The sequence below is a fragment of the Uloborus diversus genome, chromosome 3 (genome assembly GCF_026930045.1).
Source record: "Uloborus diversus isolate 005 chromosome 3, Udiv.v.3.1, whole genome shotgun sequence".
NCBI classification, from domain to species: Eukaryota; Metazoa; Arthropoda; class Arachnida; order Araneae; family Uloboridae; genus Uloborus; species Uloborus diversus.
Genome location: NC_072733.1, coordinates 74,234,814 through 74,262,187, shown reverse-complemented (window position 1 = coordinate 74,262,187; position 27,374 = coordinate 74,234,814). Strand labels below are relative to the sequence as shown.

Genomic DNA, 27,374 nt, shown 5'->3' with positions numbered 1-27,374 from the left:
ACAAATAAGAATTTCAAAATACGTGTCACGAAGAAAAAACATTCCTTGTAGCGTAATCGTAAAACGCGACACACTTTTCCTACAAATATTTTAGCACTGAATCATCGTTAGGATTAAAATGAGAAACAGCGTAAATAAAGCAAATTGTGAAGAAAAAACTTCTTGACAGTTTTTCATCTTAATCATATTTTAACACAAAGCATTTTTGATCATTTTTAAACTACATCATCATTAGATTACACAGAATTACGTGACTGGAGTTCAATGTCTATTTCACATTGTCACTCTACATAGATTATACAGAAAATTTATAATGTAATAGTACTGAGAAGAGTTTTTTTTATTAAAGCAATAGCGAGAAAATGATTATGAAGCTTACCTTACACAATATTATTCGAGCGTAATAAGCTTACAACTACAAATTAGTCATAAAGAATCAAATAAATTATGAAGCTTGTCTCGCACAATATTGTTCAAGCATAATCAGCTTAAGACTCCAGTTTTGTCATACAGCATCAGGGCTATTCGAAATTAACGGTGCTTTGAGATCCAGATTCAGAGATGACCACTGAAAGGATGGTCAGTTATTATTATGTCTGTGGGAAAAAATCAAGGTCGGTTAGAGGGGTCGCCGTAGAATGATGTGAATGAGAAAGAGCCTTAATGTACCTCGAACATTTTTGAATTGAAAAAAAAAAGCCATGCCATGTGTTTCAATACTAAATGGTTTTAAAGCTTGCGTTACACAACGTTTTTAATCGCAGTCAGCTTACGACACCAATTTAGTCATAAAGCATCATGAGGTTCTTGTGCATTTCGAAATGAAATGCGCTCTACTATCAGAAGTGATGACTGAGAAGAAGGTTACTTATCATTATGTCAATGTAAAAAAATATATATCTTTAAAAAATTCAAGGTCTATCAGAGGAAGGGGTTTCTGTGAACTGTTGCGAACGTCAGTGAGGAGCTCTGATGCATTTAAAACATTTTTGAATTTCGGAAAGAGCAATACCATGCATAGCATTAAATAGTATAATAATAAAATACCATGTATAATAATTAGCCGATGCGTGTCGAACATAACATTATTTAAGCGTTATCAGCTTCCGACTCCAATTTAGTCATAAAGTAACATGGACTTTTTGTGCCATTTAAAATAAATTGCGCTCTGTTATCCAGATTCAGACTTAGTAGAATGCCCGTTAGCATGTCTATCTAAAAAAAAAAAAAAAAAAAAAAAAAAAAAATCAGGTATTAAAAAATTCTAGGTCTGTTAAAGGATTTGCTGTAGGCTAAAAAAAGTGATTTATTTTCCTATGAGATTGATCTGAGTTGAAAATCGTGACATAGACACTCAGCTCAGAGGGTAACAGGTATTCAACCTGAAGCCTGTGGGCAGTCTGCAGCCTCCAAATACAACATAAAATCGATTAAAGAGAAAAATCTCACAATAAATAAATAAATAATATAAATAAATAATATAAATAAAAATATCTTAATAAATGAATACATAAAATAAAACAGAAGCTGAATTTATGCTATACTGTGTGTTACACTCACAAAAGCGTAATTTACATCAAAATCAAAAGTAACCAAAAAAATAAGAAGTGAGACAAGATTAGTTGTTTCCATTTACTCCAGGGCCCAATATTTATGGAGTAACTGAAAATGAAAAGACCTAAGTTGCACTGAAAAACTAGAAGAAAAGGTGAAATTCACAACCAATATTTTTTGTTACTTTCTTCAAGACAAATTTAAGTAATTGAAATCATTTATTTCGCATTTGAACTTCTAGAAGAAAATTTCTGATCACTAAACTTTATTCAATAACTTTTTCCATAGCGCTACCTTCAAACAGTGGTGATGCCTACGGTGTTGTTTGAAATCCCACAGAACTCTTATAATGTCCTCCATTTTTTTTCTACTCGTCATTCAAAAACCGTTTACTTAGTTTTAAAAATCCTCACTTATGTAGGGAATTTTTAAAACTATGTGGAGTATGAAAAAAAAAATCACCAATCATTTCCAATTACTTTATTAACTCAGGACCATGGTAACGTAAGTTCAAAACTGGTGATTTTTAAGTTATTACTGCAATTCATATAGAATATAATACCGCATTGAGGTATAGCAACGTAATTCTATTTAAAAAAATATTTTATAATTATTTACCATTGTTATAAGAGCGAGTCTAAATTTTTGGAAGCACCAGATAAACATTTCTCCTGCAAAGTAGTGTTAATGTTTTCGTTTACCCTTACTGAATCTACATCTAAATTTTCTAAGCTCAAATGTGTTGAAAATGGGCAAAGAAATGGTGAAATTAATATTGAAATGAATTTCGTCGAACTGAAAGTACTAGTGAAGTTGAAGCATCGCTGTGAAAATGCATCATCTTATTTACTTTAATAAAAGTGAACCCTTTCTGAAGGTATGGAATCAAACTAAAAATAAAAACATATGCATGCCATGGGAGTAAATATTGATCCAAATAAAGGCTCGTATCATAAACAAAATGCTTAGCAAAGGCTTTTTTTTTTGTGAAGTTTCCTTTAACTAATGAAAAAAGGAAAATATATAAACATTTACTACTTCTACCGTTTTTCGTAAAATCCAAGGGTTTATTGGCACGATTCCAAGAATTCTAATCGTGCGGAAGGAACATATACGTCCTTGGGCAAGCTGAAGGACATATCTGTTGTCCCTTTCCCCTCTCTTATAAATCAATATATTTTTGGCAATCTTGGTGTTACAAGAAAACGTCTTAGTGAAGAAAATAGAAAAAGATTTTTCAATTGTATACCTCCTATCCAAAACCAATGCTATATCAAACCCAAAAACTAATTTTGAAATATGACTAGTTTGTGAAAGAACTTGGTACACTGCAAATACCCAGTGCACACTGGAAACATGTTTGAAAGACTTTAGTTCAGAAAATACGTTCCAGTTGTCAAAATATCTACTAAAATTCGTTTCGAATTGCTGCGTTAAAAAAAATAAATAAATCCACGGATAGGTATTCCGAATCTATTCCAAAACTGTCCCGAACATGCCCCGCTCAGGATATTTTTAAAATTTGAAATTGGAAAAAAAACATTTGAGAAGAGCTTGGGGACACATTTGAGTACCGATTTTTAATACATTTTGGCATTTTTTGTGAAATTATCGCTTACTATCGCGCAAACATAATTTTTTCTGCTTTCTTTAACTAGTAGCCGATAGAAACTCTCAATACGATACTACATATTAGAAATTTTGTTGCAATGGACACGAAATGACTTCACGAATGCTTTAACAACTCTGCACGAAGAACGTTCATTCTCCGGCTGCTGGTAGCTGCCAAGCGTGATTGTTGCAAATTCAACAGTATAATCCATTATGAAAAATGTAATGGATATGGAAAACGATGAGTGTTTCATAAATGTTCTGAAAAGTGCTCTGAAGTTGAGGACTCGTGTTAGTGTTCGCAAACTCTTCTCAAAAGCTTATCAAATATTGCTTATCAAATATCCCCGACTTACAATAATCTTAAAAAAATACGCTAAGTGTTTTCGGTCAAAGTTATTACATGCATGCAATGATGAACTTCAAGCAGTTGAAATAAAAATTCTTGACTCTTACGTACTATTTATAGGAAACTCATATTATATAGTGAATAAACATTTAAGAGAATCACATTTTTTAGTTTACTTCTGGTTTAAAATTCATTTTGGTGAAACGAATCGTTTTATCTCTAAATTATAATCTAAAGACTTATGTAGTTACTTTCGTAACGTAAAATGAGCATTTAGATAAATTTTGATCTAAACCTTTTTAATAAAAAGTGTTATTTCAGCACTCATTTTGGTTATACACGACTTTAATGCTAACGCTATGGTGAATATAATTAATGTGAAATTTTGTGTATTCACGACTAAATTAGGTATGTTATATCTAGCATAGATGAATTTTCTAATACAATTTGCTGAGTAGATAGCACCATACTTAGAAAGCATAAAAATGAACATTAATACCTATTTCACTCGTAACATAAATGACAAAAATTCAATTTATTAGCAAAATTGAAATCTTTGTACAAAACTTTTGTATTTATAATGCGTTACGCAAAAAATTTGTCACAAGTATCATACTTACATCATTCATTTGCCCCAACCGCCCAAGGTGGACCATAACCTTCGAAAGAGTATTGTTCCATTCGGCCCTACCGTAAGTCACGCCACTTTAATTTCTGACACTAACATCTTCAAAGTCATTATCCGAGTCAATTATTTCAGTCTGGGTTCCCTCAGAGTTCTATGCCCTACTAGTTTGTGATAGAAAACCCTTTACCATGATTGATGGCTGTGTTCCTTCTTGAAGCATGTCTTGCGAATTTCATTTCAACTACTTTAACAAATTTCGTAATGTTTTTTCAGTACATTCTGTAAGGTACTGTATTTAATTACGTATTTTTCATCTTTAAGATGCGAAATATTTTCTTCAACTTTTTTTTAAAGGGCTAATTGATAATTTCTTTTCGATTAAGTATAAGTGTTGCAGGTGTACTTAAAAATGATCGTATATTAAGCTTGCGGTCATAATTATGTTATTACGTTTAATAATGCAAAGTTTACTCTTGTTGGTGAACTTTTACATTATTAAACAAGCCTCGTTTTATAATGTAAAACTTTGATTTTTCTTCCGACAGATGTAGCTGAGTTTTGAATGAATTTTCATAAGCTTTATCGCAAATTCACAGCTTTATTCAGGTAATATTGTTTAGTTTTATGGTAAAAAAAATGACTAAAACTATTGAAAAGAACACACAAACCTTTACTAATAAGAAAGCTGAAAGTCTGTGTCTCTGGATGTCTGGATTTCTGTTACGCGCATAGCGCTTAGCCTGTTCGGCCGATTTTCATGAAATTTGTCACAGAATTAATTCGTACCATAGGGTTGAGCATCTCGAAGCGATTTTTCAAAAATTCGATTTTGTTGTTTTTCTATTTCAATTTTAAGAACATTTTACCGAGCAAATTATCATACCGTGGACGAGTAAATTACCAAATTGTCATAACGTGGAACCATAACATGGGCGAGCAAATGAACACAGCAAATTGGCGAGAAATTCATCATCCATTATTTGTAAATATACAGACGATCCAAATTACCTGTCCATTTTTCTACTACGGGCAATGCCGTGCTGGTGCCATTAGTAAAAAATAAAATTGATAAATAACAATAGAATGCAAAGTTTTACTACATAAAACTATTTGCCATTTTTAATAGTGGCAGAAAGACAGAATGATATCCCCATTTTATTAAAGAAATAATTGCCGGGGGAGAAACTAGTGTTGCACAAACGGATGCGATTCCAGCCTCTCGCCGAAGTAATGCCGCTGGATTAAGGGAGTGCCGCCGCCAATTACCTTTCACATTCATTCGAAGCTTTCCCTTGTCTTGCTGCCATCCATTTTCCGCCGGACGAAGAGAAGGAAATTCCGCGCGTGGAATCAGCTACCTACCAATGATCATCGCAAATAGAAACCGTGTCGGAGATTTTAAATGATGATTCATTTGTTTTCTTTGCTGGCGTGGAACTTCTTGTCACTATTAAGGTAACGGCACCAGTAACAGACAAGGGTCCAGCAACATACATAGTACGAGATCCGGCTGCAGAATTCTGCACTCATCGAGTATAAAGTTAAAATCAAATTTTTATGTTACAATATGAAAGGGGCAATGTGTTTTGGCTAGGTTGCCTAGCAAAAATTGCCCGCAAGTATTTTTTATTAAATTAATATTGTTTGACATTTTGGGATAAAAATGACGAAATAAACTAGTTATTGAAATAAACTATACTCTACTTTAAAGAAATATATCTAAAGAACTTGAAAAGTTATGGTTGCCGTTGCGCAACTGGCCGCTACATATTCGCAGCCACATGTAAACGGGTACTATTGGTGCACATTTATGCACTCATAAAGTATAGTCATCATTTATATATCAAATTAAAGCTAATTTTTTTCTGAACGTGATTAACTAAGGTATGCAAAAATGGCCGCAAGTGGGGGTTGCCAGCTGTTAAAAATTGCTTTGAATGAAAGAATTAGCGCTTTGCAATATTCCTTCGACAGGTATGGCGATAGCCAGCTCTACGCATGGGCGTATTCAGAGGGGGGCAAGGTTGCGCAACTCCCCCTCCAACTTCGAAAATAAGAAATATTTAGAATAAAAAGAAATTGACGGTTGTTTCAGTTTCTAAATTTATCAAAGAGTTTAGATGTAGTAACTTGTTTCTGAGTTTGAAAGTGTATACATCTTCTTTGGGAGCTCATTGAAAAGGGAAAGTAATTGGTGTTTAGTTGGGTTAATACCACACTCATTTCAGAATTTCATTGCCTCCAAAATCTTGAAACGAAAAGGGTGGTGAGGGGAGGTGCTAAAAACCAGTCTCCTAACTTCCCAAATGATGGGTCTTTTCAGGTGCACCCCGAACTTCAAATTTTATCAGGGTGGAAACTCTCAATAGGCCGAATGGAACTCCAAATTTCCCCGAATGATGATTATTCGCCCAATGGACTCCAAATTTTGCCGGATGATATTTTTATCATATCGTCAAACAAAACTTTCCGAATGATGATATTTTTGTCATATCGTCAAACAAAACTTTCCGAATAAGAAAACTTTTGGGAGGTCACAGTGACCTCCCATCAGTGCTCCCCTACGGCTGCCCCCCCCTGCTTTCATGGTTGAGCTAGATACCTTGGTTGTACGAGTTTTTAAAGTCACCGCGCATGCGTCAATTGTAATTGTTCTCAACCAACGGTGAAAACAGTAATAGAAACAAATTTCAAATGCTCCAAAAAAATAAAATTAATAAATTTTTATGCGGTTACATTTAAAATCCCACATACATATAACATGTATTCCTCAATAAAAGGTAAAATTAATTTGTATTGTAAAAATATTTAAATAATTTTCTTGTTTTTCGGAAACATTTTCTGCATGTTATAATTGTCTTTTCATAAATAACTAGGGTCATATTCTTTCCCAAATATTAATTTTTTATTCTTATTTTATAGATGAAAGACATTTTACCTTTCCTTTGATAACAGGACCCTTTTGGTCGTAATTAGAGGTACACTTACTGCACAGTGGTACGTCGACGACATCCTAAGACCTGTTTTACTGCCGTTCCTTTTGCAGTACCCTCGGCTGGTTTTCAGCAAGACAATGCCAGATAACATACGGCACGTGTTGCTTCGAACTGTCTGCAAGCTTGTCAAACTCTTCCGTGGCCTGACATATCACCAGATCTCTCTCCCATTGAGCATGTCTGGGATATAATGGGATGGCGATTGCATCTGGCAAGGAATGTTGATAACCTCGTCCGACAATTGGAGTGAATTTGGCCGGAAATACAGCAAGACACCCTCCGGGAGCTTTATCGGTGTTTGCCACGCCGTGCTTCAGCTTGTATCTAGGCTAGAGGCGGGTCAATACCTTAGTGAACTTGTTACTGTAACTCTGACATAAATTATTCAATTGTTCTGAGAAATTTAATAATTTACTATTCTGTGCATTGTCTTCTTATCCACCAACTTTCGTCTCAATCGGATCATCCCTTCTTGGTGCGTCGATTTTTTTGTTATAGAGTGCATGTTTACATTTCTGCTAATTAATAAAATAATTGCTTTCGAATTAAATAAGTTTTATCCTTGTCTTTCTGAAGGACTGTTCACATTTTCATTCTTGGAGGTTCATCAAAGCATATTTAGGTAACTGTTATGCACAATGCTGTAAAAATAATTCTCCCTATACTTATGAAGCAGCTTTCAATGTTATTTTTAATTGTGATTTACTTATGCAATAAAGTTTATTAGAAAATAAAATTTTTAATATTTTAAATTAGCCTTGATTATCTTTGTGATTACATTTAACGTAGCTCACTTAACACTCTCTCTTCATAAATACACAACTATCATTCCTTAGTTTCATGGAAATTAATATCAAAGCCATTGATGATTCCTACCATTGTTAAGAGTTTGAAATGGATTTCTTATATCAACATTTAAGAAGGTATAGGAAAGAGACGAAGTTTTACTGGTAGTGATATCATGCTAGTAGTGATATTTACTGGCAGTGATATTTTACTAGTAAATTTTCAGAGAAAGCATCACCTTTCGTTCTCTTAATATCACTTTAAAAGATCTTGCATATTTATTGAACTTTAATAACAGTTATTACTTTTCAAATAGTTTTTCTTGTTTGAAGGTTGAGCATTTTGCACAGCATGTTTTACAAGTGTTGAATATAAAGTTAGGTTTATGAATGGGTAGAAGTTAGACAGAAATGACTACAGGGAAAAGTAAAAATAAAAAGATCTCTAACATAGTAAACAGTTTTGATTTGTCACTTTTCACATGCACTGAAATTATTCAAGATTGAGTGTGAACGCACAGTTTTAAGCGCAATTCATGACTTCGTAGTGTAACTTAAAACACGAATAGTTAGTATGATTGAGGTATGTACTAGTTGTATAGTATTTCAAGTATGGTGGACTGGAGACATTCCGTGTCAGCTCCCGAACTATGGGTAAATTGGAGAGGTGGTGCTGTCATCTGCTGAGGCCGGAGTAGAACTCCTGCCCGATTGGGGACCTCATTCTTTCAGGAGCTACTTCTTATGCCTTTAATCCATACTCGCTACTCAAATAGGACTTGGGTCTCCCAAGCAGCATTAGCAGCAACAAAACGTATTGTAAAATTGTCCTTCTAGGGGAAAGGGAGTTACTGATCTAACGAAGAAACAATGGTCGCAAATGACAAGATTTGCCTTCTACTGAATTATCCTGGAAGGTATGCGTTCTGAGTGTGAGTAATTATAAGTTTTAGAAAAATTAAAGATCTGTTTAGCAGTAACCAATGAATGTTTTAAATCTTCGTGAGTTAATTTGGATGGTCTTTGGAAATGAAGAATGCTATTATTCTATTGTTCGAAAACAGAACGCATTCAGTAACTTTTGGTAATTTTCCCTTGTAAAGCTTATAAAGAAATTTTACTGCGTAAAAAATAAATTGAATTTTTTGAATGAGAAAGTTTTATAGAAGCCAAAAGACTTTAATTAAGTGATACATATGTATTTTATTTTATTAGCTAAAAATCGACAAAAATACGTTTTGGTTGGTTTAATATTCGTAAAACAGGCTCATGATGTAAAATCAAGTGCTTTTACAATAATAATAATAAAAATAACTATTCGTAAAAATTCCTCGTTCAATTTGTAAAGTTTTTTTTTCATTATTTTTTGTTTCAAAAAAACTTTCTACACGGACACAACGAAAAACACCAGTCATCTAGTTGAGAGGCAACGTTTTCGAAAAGTTGATTCAACTAACCGCCTCGGGTGTAGGAGGCCTACGCCTAATGGACGTATTTCAGAAGATACGACCGTTATTGAGTCAAAAAATTTAATTTAAAAATTGCTTCTGAAAATCTTCAAAATTTTATTGCATTGTATAGAAGTAGAGTCCTTGTTCTTAATTAAGTTCATGCAACGAAGCAAGCATCTAACATATTTGAAGTTTTTGTAAAGTGTTTAGTGTAACTATTTGATGCGTCTGTTAAAATATAACATTGCCCATAAACGGAAAATAGAGTGGGAAAAAAGGGGATTCATATGAACGCGGGGGAACATGGTACGTTTTACTAGAATAACTTCTAGCAAAAAACTTGAAAAATTCTCAAAAATGGCAATATCAGTCCTACCCTTTGGCCAAACTTTTAGAGCAATGAGTTATTTTTTGTTCGTGTGGTAACAACTTCTTTGTTTTAGCAGGTGTTGTATGTAGAGATGTAAAATTTTCGGAAATTTTGAAGTGGTGGAAAAAAAAAACGGTTTTTTACCGGTTTTTTTTCGGGAAAAATTTAAAAAATGGAAAAATTGCTTTTTTTATGAACAAAAATAGGGTTTCTTAATAACTCTATATTTCTTGGAACATTTTAAGGGTTAAACATTAAAAAAATATACGCAATCCACACATCCTTTTTCTGATTATCAGAAATACACATAAAGATAAGTTTAATTAGAAAAAAAAAACCTTTTAGTTTTATAACTGAGATCTTTCTTGGTCAAACACCAGAAATAAGTCAAGTCGTCGTTCAACCAATAATACTGGGTAAGGTGTGCCTAATCATAACAATTAATTCTATTTGAGATTGCCTTTGAAACTTGAAATAATAATTGTAATTTTTGACTTACAAACATGATTGATATTGTTTAAAAGAAAAATTAGTATGATTTCAATTCCTTACAATGTAACTTTGCTGTGTGAAAATAAAAGCTATTGAGTTTTGATTTTTTCCAATCCAGTCTAATTCCAACTCAAAACTAAATCGGTTTTTCTTTTGCTTTCTAATAGAAACTCCAAACCAAAACTGCGTAATGATTTCTAAAGCTGAACCAAAACTTAAGCTGGAGGTTCAGTTTATTCATAGGGCTGTGTTAAGCACTGTAGTAAAGGTAGTTATACCTATACTTTTGAACAAAAGTGAGTTATTATAACTAAGTTTTTCTCTGTTACTTAATAAATAAAATGTTTTGGGGTCATTTGATAAGGAACTAATTTTTTTTTAATTCTGAAAAAAAAGAAAAAGAAAAAAAAAAACACACATTTGATTTAAATATATGGAAGAGCCAAAATTTAAAACGCAATATCTCAACTTGAGTTCAACCGCAGATTCCACTTTTGTGCTTAGCACAGCAGAATACAGGGTGCAGCAAAAAAAAAAAAAAAAAAAAAAAAAACCTCGGGCGAAGATTGCATCATCGAATGGAAGTAAAATAATTTCATTTTAAAGAGTGTCTTATTTATTTTTGCATCTCACTTAATTTAAAAATAACTTACAATATATCTCCTAGTTTATGTATTGTTGTTTGTTTTTCTAACACTTTTAAGCAAAAGACCTGCTATTTTAAAGTTCAGGCATTCGTATGACTCCAAAGATGCCAGAAACGTTTGAGACGGGCTGCAAGTCCACGCTGGAAGATATACTTTTCACTGATTTACCGTTCAACCAGCTCATATTCCCCAGAACAATAGGATTTGGTCTGTAGACACTCCAAGCACCTTAGAAAATGTTAAACATCGCCAAAATCCAAAATCAGGCTTTGTATGAGATATAATCAGCACAAGCGACAAAAAATCTCTGTTTTTTTTTTTTTTTTTTTGTGGATGAGGGCCATAAAATAAATTAAAAAGTGTACCAGATTTTTATTTTAGAAACTGTTGTACTTCTGTGGACTTAAGAGCACTTCAGAACAGCAATGTAGACGGGACATTTCAATTCGACTCCACACCAGTTCATACGGCTAAAAAGACAAGAGTGGTGCAAGGCACATTGTTTTTGACATGATATCATCTTTAGAGTGGACTCTCTACTCGCTAGACCTCAATCCCATTTATTACACTGTATGGCGTGTTTTCGACTCAAAGGTCTACTCTAAACTACACATAAGTTTAGACCAATTGCTTTATAGGGAATAGGATTGATTAAAGGACTTGCGGCTCTTGAATGAAATTTTCAATAAGTAGTTGCACCACTGTATTATTTCAAAAGGCAGGCAGTTTGAAGCCAATTAATTTATTTTTTGCTAAAGGTCTTCACATATTATTATTTTTTGTGCTATGTTAATTCATTTATTTTTAATAAAGTTACATGGAAAATTGCTTGCCCGATTTTTTTTTTTTTTTTTGCCGCACCCTGTACATTTTGTTCGCCTAGTCAGCAGAAACATACTCGTAGTTCTGTTATTAAAGTTATGCTTGTTTGTTTTATGAAGAAGGAAAATAAATTCTTCACTTAGGATATTGGTTTAATTTTTTTTTCAAAAAGTATAAAATGTTTTTTAATCTATATGCAAATTATATTACCATACAACAACTTGCATTATCAAAGTTAGACAATATTTTAACATACAAGAAAGGGGTGGGGGGGGGGGGGGGAGGAAATTGCTTCAGAATTTAAGTATGAGAAATTTCTAATTAATTTTTGCTGAAAATTTCAATTAAAACTTCCTGAAAAGTTGAAAAAAAAAAACATTTTTTCAATTTTTCAGAAGTGGAAATAAACTCCTTCGGAACAAAATGGTGTTTTTCCGTTTTTTTCTGACTGTTTTCATCTTTAGTTGTAATTTTATCATTGTCTTCGTCATGTAGCAACATATTTTGAACTAACTAATAAGCTAAACTTAATTATTGGAAACCATTATATGAACATTTAAGTAAATTTATGACGATGTGACAATGTGTTTTTAAAATTAAATTAAGAATTATTAATTTTTGCAAGTTAATTCTAAGGTAGACGATTGGGAACTTGTGTACACAATATCTAGGGGCACGTGTGAACAGTTCCCATATCTTCTTCATAATATTAATGTTAGTGTCGGGTAATATGAGTGTTAAAAAATGTGTAAATATTTATAATAATTAATTTTCTGCAATAACTTCGTAAATTTATTGTAAATTATTATTGTTATTATTAAATATTTATTTGTTTATTTTTATTATTAGTATTATTTTTTAAATATTTTGTCACTAGATAGTTCGTCAGTAGTTTAATGTTATATAATATTTACATCAAATAAAAAGACAAAAGATTTTCATACAATTAAAAACTGAAGTTTAAAAATAATTTTAAAATACATTATAATCTTCTGTATGAAACTTAATCTCAATCTATAATAAAAATAATTTTAACAGAATAAAATATCCTTTGTACAATGTAGTCTAATAAGTTTTTTTTTCTTGTCTAACCAGTGTACAAGTAATAAAGCTAAAAAATTTGACAGTGTGCAATGTTATATAGTTCGGAAAATATTTTCTTAATGACACAGTTATTGTACAGTTTAAACTGACACCTTATAGGTTACAAATAATTCAATATATTTGGTATATGCTTATATTTTTCATATTAAACAGTTTTTCGTTGAAATATTATGCATGTTCCGCTTATTTAAATTGTGTTCATATGTGCCCCAGACTTATTCACATGTGCCCCCCTATAAGGGCACAAGTAAACAATTGACGACACTTTTTAAAAATACCAAAAAGTAAAGAAATTTCTTTTTTTTTTTTTAAGCCTGAAAAAAAAATCTATTCAATCAAGGGGGCAATTTTGTTCTGAGAAATTGATAATATTTAAAAAAAAAATAAAGATATGAAAAAAAATGTTCACATGCGCCCCCCTTTCCCCTACATACTTCACGAGCCTCAATAAGACCGAACTTGGATAAATCTAACTAATCTCTTTTACTTACAGTGCTCTACTTTACTTATAATACTCTACTTACTAATAATGCATTAGTTACTTACAATGTCATCTCTGACCTCATTTGGATAAACTTAACTCATGTCTTTTACTTAAAATGCTCTACTTACTTACAATACTCACTTGCAATACCTATTCACTAATAATGCACTACTTAATTACAATGTAACTCTGACCTAATTTGAACCTAGCTCATATCTTCTATTTACAATGCACAGGCATGCAGCAGCGTTGATATGAAATACTTGTAGCTCGGAGAGACTATCACACTCTGACATTGAATCTCTCTCCGTCTGCCTGATCTATTTTCCCTCGAATATTTTTCATTCAATACTCAAGGCATCGGTTTTTGCATGCACTCACGGTGAAACGTTATTGTAATATTCGAAACATTTAAATTGAGCCTAAACATTTTAAACGATATGCAAGTTATACTTTAAAAATACTTATAGCAAATTTGATGGACAGTTCGATACTTTACAAGTTTGCTTAAGTAATATTCTCTAAAGCAGCAATCTACTATTTTGCTTTAAACTGACTTTCATCGAATCGGAATTAAAAAACTTTTTTAAAATTAGCAAATTCTGGCTACTTTTATATTAAAAAAATACATCTTAATTGAAAGCAAAAAACGAGAAGAAAATAAATACACTATGGACAGTAAAGAAAAGGCTCATAAAAAATTAAAGAGCACAAAAATCGTTTTACTAACAAGTCATGCGGCTTACCAAACCTCTTGTTTAGGTATTCAGATAGGAGTAATCATTCCTCCCACGCCACTACTATTTCTCAGAGTAACTGTGTAAAAGAGTGAAAAGTTTCCGGATTGTTATATGGGAGCGTGGGTAAAAAACCTTGTTGGGGAGAACATTGCGATAGAGCGAAGAAGCTCAAGAGCAGACTCCGCCTATTTCCTTGGCGAGATCATTCAGCCACCAATGGAAAGACGGTGAGGGATGTTCCAATGCGTGGAGCTTGCGAAGGCGTGCGTCGGTAGATGCGTGGAGCGCGCGAACCTTAAATATCGCATATATTAATGGTGTGTGGGGGTAACTGCAATGGGGGGACGGAGTTAGGCTGCGACAGAATCCCAGTTCCCAGACGTAACTTGGGCACCTAGGGAAGCCGCCATCTCTTCCGCCATGGACAAGAAACTCAATTCAATGGACATGGGTGTTTTAAATTACACCGGTAAGTATTTCTCTTAAATTCAGAAACGTTTAAACAATGTGAAACCCCCTCCTAAAACGGTAAATTTTTGATTACAAAGTTAGCTTATACGGATCGTCAAAAAACTGATTCTCTTGCCTAAAGGAAAAATATGAAAAGGGTTCGAAACGTTACCTCTTTTACCTAAAGCCAAAATGTAAGGACGCAAATGTTTTCAAGAACAAGTTGTTGTGTTTAGGAAGAGCTTTTCAGATAAAATATTTGCCGGGAATTTCAAGGATTTTATCTTCGTAAAGTAGGAATTCTTGAAAATCGATTACTTTAGAATTTACAGCTAGAAACAGAACCACCAAAAAATAAATAAATAAATATAATTAAATAAATAAAATAAATAAATCATAAAGCAGTTTTTAATGGCCAAATGTGAGCCGAAAAGCTTCAAAACTCATCAACTTCTTGAAGAAGTGTACAAAAAAAAAAAAAAAAAAAAAAAAAAAAAAACTGTGAAAAAGTAAATGTTTTCAAGAGCAGAAGCTGTTATGTATGCAAGAAATTCTTCATGTCATAAAAAATAAATTCCTGAAAACTGATTTATTGCTCCATTAAATCTCGCATGAGAATTAAGAACGAAATCTTCTCAAAATACTGTTTGTAAATGACGTATAAGAGCCAAAGTTGTGAAAAATTCCTATTTTCAAGCTATTAGAGACGAATTTCATAAATACATAGCTTTCCGGGAAGATTTAACCGTTTTTAGCTTTACCCGTAGAGAAAAATTTCCATTTCTAAAAGGATTTTATCTTAGTGTGAAAAATAATGTTTTTGTCTAAACAAACCAAAGTACAAGATAATTAATAGTAATAAAAAGAAAAATTTTATTAATATTTTTTAAAGTTTCAAAAATTTCATCTACATTTTTTCGCTTCAGAAGCTAGATGAATTGGGCGAAGCGCTCCTAGCTTCTGCGCAGATGCCCTTCATTTCACCTTGGTTATCATGCTCTTTAGTGAAGCTACAATGTACTAAAGAAGATTAATCGATTTCGCCGGAAAAAATTTAAACTTAAATAAATAATTTAAAATATTTTCAATTTTTTAAAAACTTACTTTTTTTCCATTTTTGAATCAACTAAATACTTTTACACCTTAACAATCCACTAATATACAGCCAACTGATTGGATACATTGTATAGCTCATTTTCTTCTCGGATTTTTTCTATTTATTAACAAAAGATTTTTTAAATAGTTATCCAAAGTTGTACTCATTTGAAGCCCAATAGGAAATTGCAAGCATTGCATTGAAGAAAATATTTTGCTTCAAGACAAAAGAAAATGAATATGATGTTATTATTTTTTTTTTAACACTCAAGCAATTTCTATGATAAATTTAGATACTTTTAAAAGTGAAAAATATGAAAATTATTTAACAGAATAGATTGCATGTAATTATCAAATGGAAAAATTCCAAAAGTAATGCTTTGAGGACAAGATTTTGGTGCTAGATAAATGAAAGTGACATAGATTTTATAGATTTCTTTTAATAATAAATATTGTAGATAGTTTTAACACGAAACAAGAAAATTATTTAATAGAATATACTGCTTACTATTACCAAATGAAAAAAATGTAAATACTGCAGTAAAAAAATATTTTGTTTCAAGAGAAATGAAACGGACATTGATGTGATTTTTTTTCTACAATCACATGATTTTTATTGTAAATTTAGATAGCTTTAAGAGCGAAAAATATGAAAATTATTCAATAGAATGTATTGCTTGTAGTTATCAAGTAAAAAAAGGGGGCAAGCAGATTATTAATGATTTTTTTTAACTTCAACAAAAATGAGAGGTACATTGAGGTTATCCATTTATTTTAACAATTAAAAGATATCTATGATAATTCTAAATATGATATATATGAGAGTAAAATGTATGAAAATTATCAAACAAAATATATTGCTTACAATTACAAAATGAAAAAAAGTTCAAGCAGTGCATAAAGAAATTATTTTGTTTTAAGATAAATCAAAGAGATGTAGAGATTTTGAATTTCTTTTAACAATGAAGGTATTTCTATGATAAATTTAGATAGTTTTAGGAGTAAAAAATGCCTAAGTCAGTAAAAAAAGAATTTGCAATCATTTTCTTTGACAATATTACTGCTTTAAATTCAGCATGTGCAGTTGCATGTTTTATTTGATTAGCAAAAATTGGAAAAATAAGAGAAATTCTTAATTTTTCCATTATTTCTTTTTCCTCTCCCTAAAAAAAAAAATGTATGAATATTTTAGTTTCTCGCACAAAACTATATTACAATATTTTACGGCATCAAATGTATTTTATTTTATTGCAGCGGCTTTTTTTTCAAAAAAAAAAAAAGTTCAGTTCTTCCTTATTATTGAAAATAAAATATTAAGGAAAATAAGTATGAATAACCTTAAATGAAAATAAAAATTTTAGGTAAGCTATAGAATTTAGTGCTTGAAATGAAATAACTTATTGTTGGAAAAGTAACTACTAGTAATAAAAGATTTTCAAGATTGCAAGTAATATGCAAAGGTTTTTTTTTTAATATAGCATTCACTTAAAAAAAAAAGAAAATAGTTCTTTTTTTTGAGTGAACCAATTCAAAAGGCAGTAATTTATCAATAAACAAAAAGAGTCATTTAATTGAGATTACAGATATGAGTTTAAATTTAGTGTGTCATTTTAGCTTTAAATTAAATTAAAAATTTTCATTTATCTATAGAGTTTTATGCAAAACAAAATAATAACTCGTTGAGAGAAATTTAACACATCTGTAACGTTAAGTTAAAGAAAATCTAATATTTTAGATAATATTGACTAACTATGTTGGCTTTGGTAATGTTTCATATCTGATCCAAACATTTTGTTGTGTTTGCGGTAAAACATTTAAATAAATCCAAAGATCAGTAAAACGAGTAATATTTAACTGAAGTAAAAAGTAAAGGTTCATTTAAAGGACCAAAAAATATCTTTTTGTGCAATAAAGTAATGCATTTTCCTAAGTGAAAAGAAACTTAAACTTTTCAATTAAAGTAAAATTCAAAGAAATTTTTCTACATCATGTTTCGGTACCTTATACTAAGACACTAAAATTCGTTTTTGCTTGATCAAAATAAGAAATTTCTTTAGAGCTTAAATATCACTGAAATACTCAAAAAGCTTAACCCATCTGGATCATTTCAATAACAATAATAATTTTTAAAGAACTCATTCGTTTCCATTAAACTTCTGAGAAAAGCAAAACAGAAATGAAATTAACTATGATTTTTTCTAAAAAAAAATTTTTTTTGGAACCATAATGTACCAATCTTCTTATATTGTTCTTTATCAAATACCTACATAATTCATTAATTTTATCTTTATTACTCAGAAATTTCGAAGCATTTTTTCGGTAGATACAAATCACTAAAAACATACGTTAAAGCCTGACGTGTTCAATAACTTGTTGTTTTCATTTCTGAAATTACTAAATAACTATTTCACATTTACAAAATTATTAAAGAATTAAAAACGAAATTGTTTGTTAAATAAAAACCTTATGCCTTCCTTGATGATCATTTGGATCAAAACTTGCGAAAAATTCCAACAAGTAAGAGAAAGGGGTTTATGGAGGATGTTTAAGTATTATATCCTCTACAAAAGAAATTTATTCCAGTAAACACCCTAATACGTAAATGTAATCAAGCACTACTAAATGATTAAAAATTATTTCATTTTTTAACAAGCATAATTAATAAACACACAACCCTTTGTATTTGTTAAACTACGGTGTAATTACTACTACTTCCTGCCGACTTAGTGGCTGGAAGTCTAATAACCCAGATTAATTCCGTTTAACAGTAATTCCTTTCTTAATCCTTAATTGTGAAGATGAGTACTGTCGTGGAGTTAGTGTCGCTTCACTGACCAATCTTAATCTCTATTGTTTGGTTGAGTCCAGTTGTCGGAGCTCACTTGTTTGGTCGGCTTATACTATTATCTCACATTTTAATGCTGAACAATAGAAACTTTTCTTTTGTGCTCCAAGGATTTATTAAAAATTGTTGGATTTATGCTTTTATTCCAAGAGTACTTTTAATCTTTATGCAAATTTAATGTGTATAAAAAGACGTCTATCGTCCGTTTTTCTTTTAAATCCAATTATTAGAACTAATATGGTAAAAACTGCAGGTGGATTGCGGTCCATTATTTTTACTTTTCTGTAACCTTATCAAACGTGCAGGAAGTTTTAATTCAATTTTGAGCCTTAATTAGTTTTTCCTTTTCCTTTTTCAGTGGTTAAAAAATAATGTTTTACAATTTTATTTGATATAGGATTTAATGCTTAGTAAAAACATCAATAAAAGAGCTAGAGAGGATTTTTTTTTCTTTTTTTTTTCAAATAAAAATAATTATGGAATTAGAACTATGGGTAGGAAGTCATTCAAATTATTGTGATTTAAAGAGCACATCTTGGAGCCGAATATACACATTTACATTTTTGAAGAAAACTGGACACACGAGTTTTGGATTCATATGGAAACTCCTTCGTAATGCAAGAAAATGGTTGTACGTGAAAAACACCTCACTGTTGCACATAAATATGTTAAAATTATTTTCTAACATTGATTGAAAAACTGGAAGAGCAAAATAGTCATTCAAAAGGGGGGGGGGAGGAAAGCATATAAAACTTTCAAAAACAACAAAGAAAAATACAAAAAAAAAAAAAAAAACTGATGCAATTCCCAAAAAAAACGTTGAATAAAACAATCAATTATGAAAAAAAAAATGCCACAATTACGGAAAAGAAAGAAATAGATCCTGAGTATCTAACTATATTGCCGTGGGCAGGTAAACGGCAGTATCTGCAGAAGTGAGGTTTCGAGATATTTGAAGAAATGTGTGTTGGATTCAATACTAACAATAGGGACATTTTGAAATTAGACGTTTTATTCGCACTTTTTTTTTCAAATGAGCAAGATTGTATTATAAAGCTAACGTACAATAAATGACAAAAAAAAAAAAAAAAAATGAAAAATGAAAAATTTGCAGTAACTGCCCTTTACCGGCCCACGGCAGTATAACAGACTCATTTTTTAAAATGTGGAATTGAAGTTATCTTGTTTTGTATGTATCTAAAACAAATAACAGTAGGTTAATGATTTTTAACGACAACTATGATTCTCAGACAATTTTGTCTAACTTTGCAGTAGTTCACGTGGAAAACAATTATGAATGACTCGATGAATATGACGTCTTGAAGGAAAATCATTTTATTAGACAAAAACGCGTATTATTACGTGATAAGGAGACAGAAAAAGTTTCGATCAACAGTACCTTTGAAGTGAAAATATATCGAAGACATCAAAGAAAACAAGTATTATCATCAACAGGCGTATTTCACGCTTTTAAAATAGGAAGTACGCCTGAAAAATTTAGTGTAGCATTTTTCTTTTTCATTTTGTATTTTGAAAAAAAAAATGAACGGCAAAGAACATGGAAAAGAAAAGCAATTGAAATTTTAAAAATAATGCACTTAACTATTTTGTTCTTTTTTTAAATATAAAGTGTCAACCATTATAATCATTAATAATCAATATATTATTTATCTCTTTTTTCCCTGCCATCTTCCATTTCATTCTTAAAAAGTTAATATGTTAGGGAATTGATCCTTTTTTTTTCCATCTCTACTTTTTAAAAATCTTTACAGGTAATTTGTATACGTTTCTCGTAACTTTCATTTTTTGGGTTTATTTCTTTCTTATAAAAAACTTGTAGTTAGCTACTTTGAAACACGTGTATGAATGTTTCTCTGCTCATTTGTTAACATTAAGGGTAATTTGTAAAACATTAAGGATGTTTAATGATCTAAAAAGGAAAAAACATAAAAAAAAAAACAAATTTGAGAAAAGTGGGTTTTGAAAGCCATTGGCATAAAAAGTTGCGAGGTTCAAAATTGATAAATGATTTTTTTAGAATTTCTAAATTTAAACTAAATAGTAATTATTTATAGATTGCAATGTAACAATGGAGTGGCGATGTTAACTTTGTGTACTATAACTTTCCAGTGTGCATTACGGTCAAACAACAATTTAAATAATCAACATTAGCACTCTATTGAGTAGGAAATTCAAGAAAACGTTTTATTTACGAATATGAATGTTCAGATACCTCATTTTCATGCAGAATACGAATGGAGTTTGCAAAAACAATCAAAGACTCCCTTTATCGCTAGTAAAGCATAAGTTCTGCTGAAATGCAACTACATTGTAAGCTAGATGAGACTTTAATTGCAAGAAATAAGCAATAAAAAACTAAGCAGTCAGAAATTTCTCGGTAATGATGGTTAAAACAGAAATATTGTTAGAAAACGTACAACATTAATTCGATTACTGTTATTTAAAAAAGCAATTATTTTTTTTTAAATTCTTACTCCTGATCCAATTTCTATAATATTTTACAAGTTAGTACTTTTCGTGAAATAATAAATAAATTTACGCATTTAACGCCACATCAATTTAGAGCACGACAAAGTCACCAAACGCACGTTTAGAAACCCCAATCAAAACAAACGCACTGATTAACCTACTCTAATACTATTTCACATAAACCCACAATCTTCACCACTTTCACAGTAAGTGCCGGAGTTTATGACGTCTTTTGCAGCGTAATTTCCTATTTGATCGAATAAACCACCTTACCAACTACGAAGACATAAGGACGAAGTGAATAACTGGTAAGAAGCTTATAAAGGTTAAAGGATTAACAGTGGAAATAGATTCACCTTTCACCTAGCCTTAATCGGATGAAGGAACAGTTACCGCCTGATCTTTGACCTCGTCTTCACCTTGAAGAGTGGACACAGCCTCTCAGAATTCCTTCAGTAAGGAAATATTCTCGTAGAGGCTCGGAGAAAATGCCACTGGGAGTAGGGATTCAGGAGGATATGCAGAGATCTCCTGATTTACGGCGACCGAGGAGAGTAGGAAGGAAAACCGCAGCAGTGGATCACTTTCTAATACAGGAAATCAGTCCCTAGGCTACTTGATCCACCCCTCGAATTACACGGCCTCAGCAAATACTTATTTTGTCCCTCTAATAATAAAAGTCAGTAGATCGGGCTTTTGATGAGTGTTTTCAGAGTACACAGATTATTTCACAACGAAACTGAACACTGGGTACTTTATGGGAGGACGGAAAGAAAATGACAAAACCTCAAGCGGGGGTTTTGTTCTCCGTGTCTGATATTTTTTGAAATATATTGCCAATTTTAAACTACGTTCAGTTTGCAGGCTTTCTTTTACTCTAGCACTTGGAGTGATTAATATGCAATATATGAAAAAAAAAAAAAAAAAGCTGAAAAAGAATTCAGCTTGTTGTTAAAGATATAATAAATAAAAAAATTTTGAAAAAAAAATAGAACCGACTTCAAAATTGCTCTAAAAAGTGAAAAATAATTTTATTCTTTAAACACCATCGATAATGCTTTTAAACATAATTTTTGAAGTTGGCGCAAAAACAAAACGTAAAATCTAGTGTAACCATGCTTCGTTCATATTTTTTTTTCAGAAAAGCATCCTAAGTTACGAACGAAACATTTATATCGCTATTCAAATATGCTGTCATCAATGCATAATGTATGTGATAGTGAAGAAACTGGTCCTGGTTAAATTTATAGTTGTATTTGAGTTATGGCTGTGAATGATTTTATCTATCGTTTTTGCGCCAACTTCAAAAATTATGTTTAAAAGCATTATCGATGGTGTTTAAAGAATAAAATTATTTTTCACTTTTTAGAGCAATTTTGAAGTCGGTTCTATTTTTTTTTCAAAATTTTTTTATTTCATTCTTTTTAGTGTAAATTAAGTATTTCAGAAATAATAAGAAGTTACCATCACGAAACTTCACATTTTTTTCTTAAAAATGCTCCATACTAAAAAAAAAAAAAAAAAAACCATTGACACGCGTTAAACTTTAAGCGATTGGCACTAAAAACTTATCTTTGTTCCTCTCTGGAAATCATGCGTAGTTAATTTAATTATAACCATTTAAGTATTACGTTTTTCCTAACTAATTTACATTCCACAGCATCTAAGTTGCTCATGATGCAATCCTGTATTTTCTTACTTAGCCCCGAGATGATAACGATAAAAATACTACAGAGTAGTTGAGTCAAACCTAATGGTAGCATTGTGAAGGCTAAGCAGATCCTAATCACTGCATCACCTCGCTTCCAGGTTAGGTTTACCCCTACTATGGAGCAATAGCACTGAAGAAAGGAAGATTTTGATAATTCACATAGGGTTACTATACATCAGCAGGGTTACTAAAATAAAATTATTTACCCAAAAATGAGACGACAGCGCCAGTTTCCCCATTATCGAAATATCCCTTGAAGAAATTTGATGCTTGCTTCAGAGAAGCCTTCATTCAAAATTATCATTACAATTACTATTAATGTTACTGTTATAGGGCACCAAAGTTTTATAACAATGAGTTTCCTATTGTCGCGTAGATGAAGATAGCGAAAACAATGTGAAAGCTAAATGAAGCGAATACTCGTTAGTCTCAACTCGAGATCTTTATTCAGAACCAAGAATGAACGTTACATCTCTTTATATACAACTTGAGAAAGTGCGGGAACTTTCCAGACTTGGAAAGATACAGAAATTAAAAGAAGATTCGAGAAAATACGGGAAACAGTCGAAACGAAATTTTAGTAAAATTCACTTTGTCCTAGTCGGGATTTGAACCCGGGACGCTCGCATGGGAGGCAAGAATTCTACCACTGAGCCACCGTTATCCACGGATGACCAAGTGCGAACTTCGCTACAAAATCATTTAATAGGGAAATTGCATAAAATGTACTGTTTTTTGCCCATAACTTTTTTTCTAAAGAACAAATATGGTCAAACAAAGTAATGGGACCTAAGTTGAGCCATCCCCTATCCAGTAAAAAAAGAATCATCAAAATCGATTCACTAGGTGAGACGCTATGAGTGGACAAACAAAAAAAAAAAAACATACATACGGTATGAATTGATAACCGCCTCCTTTTTGAAGTCGGTTAAAAAAGAGCGATTCACTGTTTAAGCCGATTGATTTATGTTGATAAAAAGAAATAAATTTAAAAAAAATGAAAACTATCTAAAAAAAAGCTGCTCCTGTTAAAGAACTGCCATTGCTACATGGCGACTAAATACAAAAAGAGTGGCAACTAAAAGCATTAGTATTACTCGACAACCGATCGCATCTTTCTCCAACCCCAAAATCTCATCAATTAATATTATGGCCAGAAATCAGTTATAGTAATCTTTATTTAAAACGTTAATTTTTATTTTTTAGTATCAATTTAAAACCTAATTTGTTACTCTGTTCCTTCTATTGGTTTACAAACCGACTAGAAAGAGGAGTCGAGACTAATAAGTACGGACTAGAAAAAAGGAGAGGAGACTAATGAATTCGGTTCTACTCATCACTGGTGATCAGAAATATTTCCCAACCTTGATCTTCACAGAGAAGAAAACCAAAATATCGGGTTTTGAAAAAGTAAAATGCAAGAAACGGATAATTATAAAATCAAACAGAAACTATTGCAGCCCTTAAAGCTAAATAGCTTAAAGTATCAAGTTGAGAGCTAAAATTATCAATTATTTAAAAAAAGAGAAAAATAAAATACAAACTAATGATAAAGTTTGAGAAAAAAGTTTTCCTCATATTTAAATAAATTATTTCCATTTTTTTTTTGGAAGCTGACACATTAAAAAAATTTCAATGCAAAAGAAAGATTACAGTAGTCTTAATAAATAAGAAATTTTCAAAGCCCAACTTTTTAGCTTATTTCTCCCCTAATGGTTTTGAAAAGTTAAAAATATGCTGAAGCACGACAGAATAACTCGTAAAATATCGCAAGTTGGAAATAAATAAATAAATCCAACAAATATTTAAAAATTAAAAATAGGTTTTTGAGATGAGAGAAACGATCGTCAGTCTGTCTGTTTGTTTTCCATACGGTTTCTAAAAGCGGACACGAATTTCATCAAAATATTTTTAGCAAAAGGAAATAACCAACATGTTATAGCACAAAATTAGTGATTCTAATACTGGTTTACCGAATACTGGTATTTGGAGCTATTTTGCAGTTTCGTAATACCGGTATTTGCTGGGGCAAAATACCGGTATTTTCGGTATTAGCTAAAAATAATAAAGATTTTAACTAAAGAGTTTTCTATTTAACTAATTAGATATCTACTGTTATTTTAAAGATAGATGTCTTTTTCCGTGAGACAGGAACAAAATCAATCTATTGAAGTAAAAATTTGACTGCATTCATGCTTTAAATAAATGCATGAATTTAAAGACTATCAATGATTAGGGGAGACTGGGGATACTTGATCTCTACGGATACATGATTCCACAGCCAAAAATGTACCAAATTCATTAAGTAGAGATTTGAAACCTGACACTTATGTTAAAGGTATACATGTACATAAAAATTGGCAACACTTAGTTTTTTTTGGCCATTTTGTTACTCTGTTCCTTCTGTTGGTTTACAAACCGACTAGAAAGAGGAGTCGAGACTAATAAGTACGGACTAGAAAAAAGGAGAGGAGACTAATGAATTCGCTTCTACTCATCACTGGTGATCAGAAATATTTCCCAACCTTGATCTTCACAGAGAAGAAAACCAAAATATCGGGTTTTGAAAAAGTAAAATGCAAGAAACGGATAATTATAAAATCAAACAGAAACTATTGCAGCCCTTAAAGCTAAATAGCTTAAAGTATCAAGTTGAGAGCTAAAATTCCTTTCAGTTCATGAAAGGATTGTCTGAATGTGTCAAGGGAAACTTTTTTTTATTAAAGCATTCTGAAATTTACATTATCCGTTACATAAAACTTTGCCACTTATTGTTAATAATAGAACAAGTATGTTTGTAAAAATCGCGTATTAGGGATCCCTTCGTTTAGAGTGCTACATGATGACAGGGATCAAGTATCCATATGACAGTATAAACACAATGAAAACAATATAACTGTTGTTTACCTAGTTGACATTATCTTGAAACATTCAAAACTATTTTAACATAATAATCATATGTTAATTTATCATAGTGTGAGTGATAGATTTAAGCTATCACTGCAGTAAATATGCTAAACAATTAAAATCTTAGTTTGCACTTGTAACTCACATAACACCTCAAACATCAAAACATTAAATAAATCTACTGATGAATTCTGTTCTGATCAGCCAAATTAGCTTGAACAAGTTAAAAAGGAGGCCAAATCCCTGTTTGAATGAAAAAAATGATTTTACTATAGTTAGATTTACAACAAAAAAGTTACTTGCCCATTATGTAGACCCATTAGCGGATAGAATGCAAAGTTGGATTCCAGAGTTTGAAATAAGTTTTCTAAAGCGAAAGGTAATGTGCTTAATCAATATATTTGTCCTGTAAAATTGAAAAAATGTGTTTAGCTGCACACATCGAGTTGAGTTGAGCGGAAATTTAAGAACTACAACAAACGAATTGTTTGCATTTGACTTTTCAGGTTTTGAAAACATATGCTAGGCTTACTTTTCTTTTTTATAAGTACAAAAATACTTGCATTTTTCTTCCCTCTTTTTTAAAATTAATTCAATTGATAAAACTCTTAATTTTATTGTTGCAATACAAAAAGCAAATAAGTTGATTTTTATGCTGGCCATCCAATTTTTTTTATTTGTTGTAATTTTAGCTTCACTACGCTACTTCAAAAAAATTGTTAGTTTTATTTATAAAATATACATGGGTGTTCCGTTTTAACCTGCAAAGACCTTTATTTTCTCAACCGTTAGTCCTAGATGTATACTTCCAATTGCAAAAATGTTCAAAATAGGCTGCAGAGTTAAGATAGCGAAAGTTTGAAGTAAAAATTAAAATTAGTCAAAAAATACAAAATTTAACTTTTCATACGGGCCCCAGGTGCCCCAACTTATATTTAGGGAAATAATCTCCATTAAAAACTATTACTGACACAAAAAACTTGGCTTTTGTGCGACCAAAACTCAAGGAGATAGTCCATTTCAAAGTTTTAAGGGACCACACAAACGATGGATATTGGAACTTATCGCCCTTTCAGAAGAATGACAGGTCGTCAAAGTAAGAAGAACCAGGTACTTAGATTTTTCATTGCTATTCAAAAATAAATGCAAAAGTTATGCCATGATACGCAAAAATGCACTTCAAAACCTTGAGCAATTTGAAAAAAACCACACTCTATGCACACATATAATTTTAAACACTTGTTAACAGCTACACTTTCCCCCAAAATGTGTTATTGACGGCGAGTGAAAAGTGGTGTAAGTCACAAAATGCTGCGCTTCATATCTCGGTGAATTTAGGTCGTACTAATTTCAAACTTTTTGTGTTCGAATATCTTTTCAATGGAGATTATTTCCCTAAGCATAAGTTAGGGGACCTGGGGCCCGTATAAAAAGTTAAATTTTGTATTTTTTGACTCATTTTAATTTTTACTTCAAACTTTCAACATCTTAACTCTGCATCAGATTTTGAACATTTTTGCAATTGGAAGTATACATCTAGAACTAACGGTTGCGAAAATAAAGGTCTTGCAGAGTAAAACGGAACACCCTGTATATTGTTCACAGCTGTATTGGAGAACAAGTAACTGATCAAAAGCATCATAAGTTCATTAAAGTTGAAAACATTTTTTTACAAATGTCCTAGTGGAATTTTTAACAATGTTGTTTTGTTTTCACATTATTACAATATATTAAAGAAAATTAGAAATAGCGTTGTTTTTTAGAAGCATTTTCTAGAAAACTAAAATCCATAAGTAAATTGCTGGTCTAAAAGTATATGTATTTTCTTTGCGGGATCAAATAT

General features: G+C 31.3%; 1 protein-coding gene across 1 annotated transcript in view; it reads left to right on the top strand.

Annotated features, from left to right (window-relative positions):
• Positions 1–14,453: 14,453 nt before the first annotated feature.
• LOC129218801 (glutamate decarboxylase-like) overlaps positions 14,454–27,374 on the top strand; it is a 136,432-nt gene continuing 123,511 nt past the window's right edge. Inside the window, exon 1 of the mRNA XM_054853123.1 lies at positions 14,454–14,502. Coding sequence (XP_054709098.1) covers positions 14,454–14,502 — 49 coding nt within the window. The remainder of the gene's footprint in view (positions 14,503–27,374) is intronic.